This window comes from Mya arenaria, chromosome 6 (genome assembly GCF_026914265.1).
Source record: "Mya arenaria isolate MELC-2E11 chromosome 6, ASM2691426v1".
Lineage (NCBI taxonomy): Eukaryota > Metazoa > Mollusca > Bivalvia > Myida > Myidae > Mya > Mya arenaria.
The window spans coordinates 80,804,835-80,812,744 of record NC_069127.1 but is presented as its reverse complement, the minus strand read 5'-3'; the positions used below and the strand labels follow the sequence as shown (position 1 = coordinate 80,812,744).

The window sequence follows — 7,910 nt, the reverse complement described above, 5'->3', positions numbered from 1 at the left end:
GAGTTCTGTTTTTTCCCATTCTTTTGCATTTTTCACTCAAAGGTTATTGCCCTTAAATTATAGAAATTACTTTAGTGTTCTTTTCTGATTAATTACTTTAGAATCCTTTGTCTAATCATCACAAAATGTAGTCGGAATGTGTATAGGCAAAATATCTCGGACAAGTTCTATAACCTACCATATTGCTTAAGTTATTTGAGAGTTATCGCCCAGTGATTATAGAAATTAATTACCTAAAATAGGTCTTGTCCGATCAATCACTTTAGAAGCCTTTGCCTAATCATCACCAAAATGGTCAACGTGTATAATGGTCTTAGTGTGTATGTGCAGAATATCTCGGTCAAGTCTACATTGCAAGGGTCTGATGTGCTATCCTCTCTAACAATGCAAAAGTCTGATGTGCTTACCACTCCAACATTGCCAGAGTCTTGTGTGCTAACCACTCATACATTGCCAGAGTCTGATGTGCTAACCACTCAAACAATGCCAGAGTCTGATGTGCTACCCACTCATACATTGCCAGAGTTTGATGTGCTAACCACTCAAACTTGCCAGAGTCTGATGTGCTAACCACTCCAACTTGCAAGAGTCTGATGTGCTAACCACTCCAACTTGCAAGAGTCTGATGTGCTAACCACTCCAACTTGCAAGAGTCTGATGTGCTAACCACTCATACATTGCCAGAGTCTGATGTGCTAACCACTCATACATTGCCAGAGTCTAAAAAGCTACCCACTCATACATTGTCAGAGTCTGATGTGCTAACCACTCCAACTTTTCAGAGTCTGATGTGATACACACTCATACATTGCCAGAGTCGTGTGTGCTAACCACTCCAACTTGCAAGAGTCTGATGTGCTTACCACTTCAACTTACAAGAGTCTGATGTGCTAACCATTCCAACATTGCCAGATTCTGATGTGCTAACCACTCCAACTTGCCAGAATCTGATGTGCTAACCACTCATACATTGTCAGAGTCTGATGTGCTAACCACTCCAGCTTGCCAGAGTCTGATGTGCTAACCACTCATACATTGCCAGAGTCTAATGTGCTAACCACTCATACATCACCAGAGTCTGATGAGCTTACCACTCCATTTTGCAAGAGTCTGATGTGCTTACCACTCCAACATTGCCAGATTCTGATGTTCTAACCACTCCAACTTTTCAGAGTCTGATGTGCTAACCACTCATACATTGCTAGAGTCTGATGTGCTAACCACTCCAACTTGCCAGAGTCTGATGTGCTAACCACTCATACATTGCCAGAGTCTAATGTGCTAACCACTCATACATTCCCAGAGTATGATGAGCCTACCACTCCAACTTGCAAGAGTCTGATGTGTTAACCACTCCAACTTGCAAGAGTCTGATGTGCTAACCACTCATACAATGCCAGAGTCTGATGTGCTACCCACTCGTACATTGCCAGAGTTTGATGTGCTAACCACTCAAACTTGCCAGAGTCTGATGTGCTAACCACTCCAACTTGCAAGAGTCTGATGTGCTAACCACTCCAACTTGCAAGAGTCTGATGTGCTAACCACTCATACATTGCCACAGTTTGATGTGCTAACCACTCATACATTGCCAGAGTCTAAAGTGCTACCCACTCATACATTGTCAGAGTCTGATGTGCTAACCACTCCAACTTACAAGAGTCTGATGTGCATACCACTCATACATTGCCAGAGTCGGATGTGCTAACCATTCCAACATTGCCAGAGTCTTGTATGCTAACCACTCATACATTGTCAGATTCCTGATGTGCTAACAACTCCAACTTGTCAGATTCTGATGTGCTAATCACTCCAGCATTGCCAGAGTCTGAATCGCTAACCACTCATACATTGCCAGATTCTGATATGCTCACCTCTCATACATTGCCAGTGTCTGATGAGCTAACCACTCATACATTGCCAGATTCTGATATGCTCACCTCTCATACATTGCCAGTGTCTGATGAGCTAACCACTCATACATTGCCAGATTCTGATATGCTAACCTCTCAAACATTGCCAGAGTCGTGTATGATAACCACTAATACATTGCCAGAGACTGATGAGCTAACCACTCATACATTGCCAGAGTCTGATGTGCTAACCACTCCAACATTGCCAGAGACTGATGTGCTAACCACTCATTCATTGCCAGATTCTGATGTGCTAACCACTCATACATTGCCAGAGTCTGATGTGCTAACCTCTCATACATTGCCAGAGTCTTGTATGCTAACCACTTATACATTGTCAGAGTCTTATAAGCTTACCACTCCAACTTGCCAGAGTCTGATGTGCTAACCACTCATACATTGCCAGAGTCTGATGTGCTACCCACTCATACATTGCCAGAGTCTGATGTGCTAACCACCCCAACTTGCAAGAGTCTGATGTGCTAACCACTTATACATTGCCAGAGTCTGATGTGCTAACCACTCCAACTTGCAAGAGTCTGATGTGCTTACCACTCCAACTTGCAATAGTCTGATGTGCTACCCACTGATACATTGCCAGAGTCTGATGTGCTACCCACTCATACATTGTCAGAGTCTGATGTGCTAACCAACCAAACTTGCAAGAGTCTGATGTGCTAACCACTTATACATTGCCAGAGTCTGATGTGCTAACCACTCCAACTTGCAAGAGTCTGATGTGCTTACCACTCCAACTTGCAAGAGTCTGATGTGCTACCCACTTATACATTGCCAGAGTCTGATGTGCTACCCACTCATACATTGCCAGAGTCTAATGTGCTAACCACCACAACTTGCAAGAGTCTGATGTGCTACACACTCATACATTGCCAGAGTCGTGTGTGCTAACCACTCCAACTTGCATGAGTCTGATGTGCTTACCACTTCAACATTGCCAGATTCTGATGTGCTTACCACTCCAACTTGCATGAGTATGATGTGCTAACCACTTATACATTGCCAGAGTCTAATGTGCTAACCACCCCAACTTGCAAGAGTCTGATGTGCTACACACTCATACATTGCCAGAGTCGTGTGTGCTAACCACTCCAACTTGCAAGAGTCTGATGTGCTTACCACTCCAACTTACAAGAGTCTGATGTGCTAACCATTCCAACATTGCCAGATTCTGATGTGCTAACCACTCCAACTTGCCAGAATCTGATGTGCTAACCACTCATGCATTGTCAGAGTCTGATGTGCTAACCACTCCAACTTGCCAGAGTCTGATGTGCTAACCACTCATACATTGCCAGAGTCTAATGTGCTAACCACTCATATATCACCAGAGTCTGATGAGCTTATCACTCCATTTTGCAAGAGTCTGATGTGCTTACCACTCCAACATTGCCAGATTCTGATGTTCTAACCACTCCAACTTTTCAGAGTCTGATGTGCTAACCACTCATACATTGCTAGAGTCTGATGTGCTTACCACTCCAACTTGCCAGAGTCTGATGTGCTAACCACTCATACATTGCCAGAGTCTAATGTGCTAACCACTCATACATTCCCAGAGTATGATGAGCCTACCACTCCAACTTGCAAGAGTCTGATGTGTTAACCACTCCAACTTGCAAGAGTCTGATGTGCTAACCACTCATACAATGCCACAGTTTGATGTGCTAACCACTCATACAATGCCAGAGCCTGATGTGCTAACCACTCATACAATCCAAGAGTCTGATGTGCTAACCACTCCAACTTGCCAGAGTCTGATATGCTAACCACTCATACATTGCCAGAGTCTGATGTGCTAACCACTCCAACTTGCAAGAGTCTGATGTGCTAACCTCTCATACATTGCCAGAGTCTGATGTTCTTATCACTCCAACTTGCAAGAGTCTGATGTGCTTATCACTCCAACATTGCCAGAGTCTTGTGTGCTTACCACTTTAACATCGCCAGAGTTTAATGCGCTAACCACTCAAACATTGCCATATGCTGATATGTTAACCTCTGCAATATTAATTACCGAAAAAGTTATAGTAAAACAACATCTTACATTTGCATTTTGTTTATGACGTTTCAGCTTTTACAAGTCGTACTTTTACATAATTTATAAATGAATGTATATTCTAATATGCTGTGAGTGGGATTTAAGAAAACACATGTAGTAAAATAAAGGCACAGTCGAGAAATCTGCGGTCAATATGCAAACAAAATGCACAAAGGAGTGCTTGAAGCATGCGTTGGTATATAAACAAGAGCGGTCACAGACAGCTATATCCCCCGCCTCATGGGGGCATTTTTGTAACGAAAGCCAATCAATGGTAAGGGTAGTTTCTCAGGAACATAAGAAATGCGCAAAAGTAAGAAAGGGCTATAACTCTTCCTAAAAGTAACCCTTCATGAAAGCCCGTAGACAATTTTAAATGTAAAATAAACAAAGGGCAATAACTCTTTCAAAAAAAGGTCAAATCGCAAAAGCCTGACAATATGCGCTGCGTCATTGCGAAGAAACCAATTTTAAATGTAAAATAAACAAAGGGCAATAACTCTTTTAAAAAGGTCAAATTGCAAAAGCCTGACAATATGGGCTGCGTAACTATATAGTCATCAATCTGTGAAAGTTTGGTAGAAATTGCATGAAAAACGTGAGAAGATTTGCGAAGAAACCAATTTTAAATGTAAAATAAGCAAAGGACAATAACTCTTTCAAAAATGGTCAAATCGCAAAAGCCCGACAATGTGCGCTGCTTCACTTTATGATCATCAATCTGTAAAAGTTTGGTAGAAATAGCATGAAAAACGTAAGAGGAGTTGCGAAGAAACCAATTTTAAATGTAAAATAAGCAAAGGGCAATAACTCTTTCAAAAATGGTCAAATCGGGAAAGCCCGACAATATGCGCTGTTCCACAATATGATCATCAATCTGTGAAAGTTTGGTAGAAATCGCACGAAAAACGTAAGAGGAGTTGCGAAGAAACCAATTTTAATTTTAAAATAAGGCAAAGGCAATAACTCTTTCAAAAATGGTCGAATCGGGAAAGCCCGACAATATGCGCTGCTTCACTTTATGATCATCAATCTGTGAAAGTTTGGTAGAAATCGCATGAGAAATTTAAGAGGAGATGCAAAGAAATGAATGTGGGACGGACGGACGGACGGACGCACGCACGGAATCGCGCCTACCATTACTATATCCCCTCGCCTTTTCAAGGCGGGGGATAATTAAAACTAGCTATAGGTAAATAAAGGTTGTCACCATGTCAGTTATCCAAGTACATTTTTTTTAGGTATATTCTGCCCAGTTTACATCCGTATAGATTGCGTTAACAAATATCATAAACAGCCAAGTCATGAAACAGTTAATTATACATAGCACGCATATATTATTATTAAACAGATTAAATTCTACATGTTAATGATTCCTGAATTCAAATACCGGTATTCTCAATCGAAAAAGTACAAAAAAACTCAGATTAAGATCACAAACCTAAATAATTTTTTTTTATACAAATCACCGTCGATAACATCTGATCTTTTTTTCTATTCTATTTAATACAACAATTGAAATTACTGAAACAAGCCTGTAGCCAAGAAACTTATCCCTTGTTTAGGGGCACAATAATCAAGACCAACGCCACAAAACAACAAACATTAAATAAATATTTATAAAAGTTTATAAACACAATCTTGTATATTAGAAAATGTTTATTACATGTTTTGCTAAATGGAATTTGAAGCATTACTCTCATCTCAATACGGAAACGGCATGTTCAGCCAACACCGGGATTTATTGTAACATTGAATGTCTGACTTGAACAAATTACCTCGCAAAGTAACCCTAGACTATGGCACCATGAACAATTTTGTTAAACACATGTGTTTGTCAACTCCCTGACCCAGTGCCCAAGTGCATGTTGAGGAAGTCGAGTATTCTCCGCCAGGCGTCTTCCTGGGCGTGACTGTGTGCCACCATGTGGCCGCCACACATGACCTTCTCATCTGAAATGAACAAAAAAGCACTAAATACACATGGAAAGCAAGCTAGGATCACAGCGAACTGATCACAAGCATTTGCACTGCAACAGTGTATCATGATCACAAGCTGTTGTAACTGCAACAGTGTATCACAAACAGTTGTAACTGCAACAGTGTATCACAAGCACTTGTAACTACAACAGTGTATCACAAGCAGTTGTAACTACAACAGTGTATCACAAACAGTTGTAACTACAACAGTGTATCACAAACAGTTGTAACTGCAACAGTGTATCACAAGCAGTTGTAACTGCAACAGTGTATCACAAGCAGTTGTAACTACAACAGTGCATCACAAACAGTTGCAACTGCAACAGTGCATCACAAGCAGTTGTAACTGCAACAGTGTATCACAAGCAGTTGTAACTGCAACAGTGTATCACAAGCAGTTGTAACTACAACAGTGCATCACAAACAGTTGCAACTGCAACAGTGCATCACAAGCAGTTGTAACTGCAACAGTGTATCACAAGCAGTTGTAACTACAACAGTGCATCACAAACAGTTGTAACTGCAACAGTGTATCACAAGCAGTTGTAACTACAACAGTGCATCACAAACAGTTGTAACTGCAACAGTGTATCACAAGCAGTTGTAACTACAACAGTGCATCACAAACAGTTGCAACTGCAACAGTGCATCACAAGCAGTTGTAACTGCAACAGTGTATCACAAGCAGTTGTAACTACAACAGTGCATCACAAACAGTTGTAACTGCAACAGTGTATCACAAGCAGTTGTAACTGCAACAGTGTATCACAAACAGTTGCAACTGCAACAGTGCATCACAAGCAGTTGTAACTGCAACAGTGTATCACAAGCAGTTGTAACTACAACAGTGCATCACAAACAGTTGCAACTGCAACAGTGCATCACAAGCAGTTGCAACTGCAACAGTGCATCACAAGCAGTTGTAACTACAACAGTGTATCACAAGCAGTTGTAACTACAACAGTGTATCACAAGCAGTTGTAACTACAACAGTGCATCACAAGCAGTTGTAACTACAACAGTGTATCACAAGCAGTTGTAACTACAACAGTGCATCACAAGCAGTTGTAACTACAACAGTGCATCACAAGCAGTTGTAACTACAACAGTGCATCACAAGCAGTTGTAACTACAACAGTGTATCACAAGCAGTTGTAACTGCAACAGTGTATCACAAGCAGTTGTAACTACAACAGTGTATCACAAGCAGTTGTAACTACAACAGTGCATCACAAGCAGTTGTAACTGCAACAGTGTATCACAAGCAGTTGTAACTACAACAGTGTATCACAAGCAGTTGTAACTGAAACAGTGTATCACAAGCACTTGTAACTACAACAGTGTATCACAAGCAGTTGTAACTACAACAGTGTATCACAAGCACTTGTAACTGCAACAGTGTATTACAAGCAGTTGTAACTGCAACAGTGCATCACAAGCACTTGTAACTGCAACAGTGTATTACAAGCAGTTGTAACTACAACAGTGTATCACAAGCAGTTGTAACTACAACAGTGTATCACAAGCACTTGTAACTGCAACAGTGTATCACAAGCACTTGTAACTGCAACAGTGTATCACAAGCAGTTGTAACTACAACAGTGTATCACAAGCAGTTGTAACTACAACAGTGCATCACAAGCACTTGTAACTGCAACAGTGTATCACAAGCACTTGTAACTGCAACAGTGTATTACAAGCAGTTGTAACTGCAACAGTGTATCACAAGCACTTGTAACTGCAACAGTGTATTACAAGCAGTTGTAACTGCAACAGTGTATCACAAGCAGTTGTAACTGCAACAGTGTATCACAAGCACTTGTAACTACAACAGTCTATTACAAGCGGTTGTAACTACAACAGTGTATCACAAGCACTTGTAACTACAACAGTGTATTACAAGCAGTTGTAACTGCAACAGTGTATCACAAGCACTTGTAACTACAACAGTGTATTAC

General features: G+C 40.9%; 1 protein-coding gene across 5 annotated transcripts in view; it reads right to left on the bottom strand.

Moving 5' to 3' along the window:
• Nucleotides 1–101: 101 nt before the first annotated feature.
• LOC128238299 (peroxisomal succinyl-coenzyme A thioesterase-like) overlaps nt 102–7,910 on the bottom strand; it is a 35,260-nt gene continuing 27,451 nt past the window's right edge. For all 5 annotated transcript variants that reach the window (XM_052954082.1, XM_052954081.1, XM_052954083.1 and 2 more), the window contains exon 10: nt 102–5,925. In XM_052954082.1, coding sequence (XP_052810042.1) covers nt 5,810–5,925 — 116 coding nt within the window. In that variant the 3' untranslated portion in view covers nt 102–5,809. The remainder of the gene's footprint in view (nt 5,926–7,910) is intronic.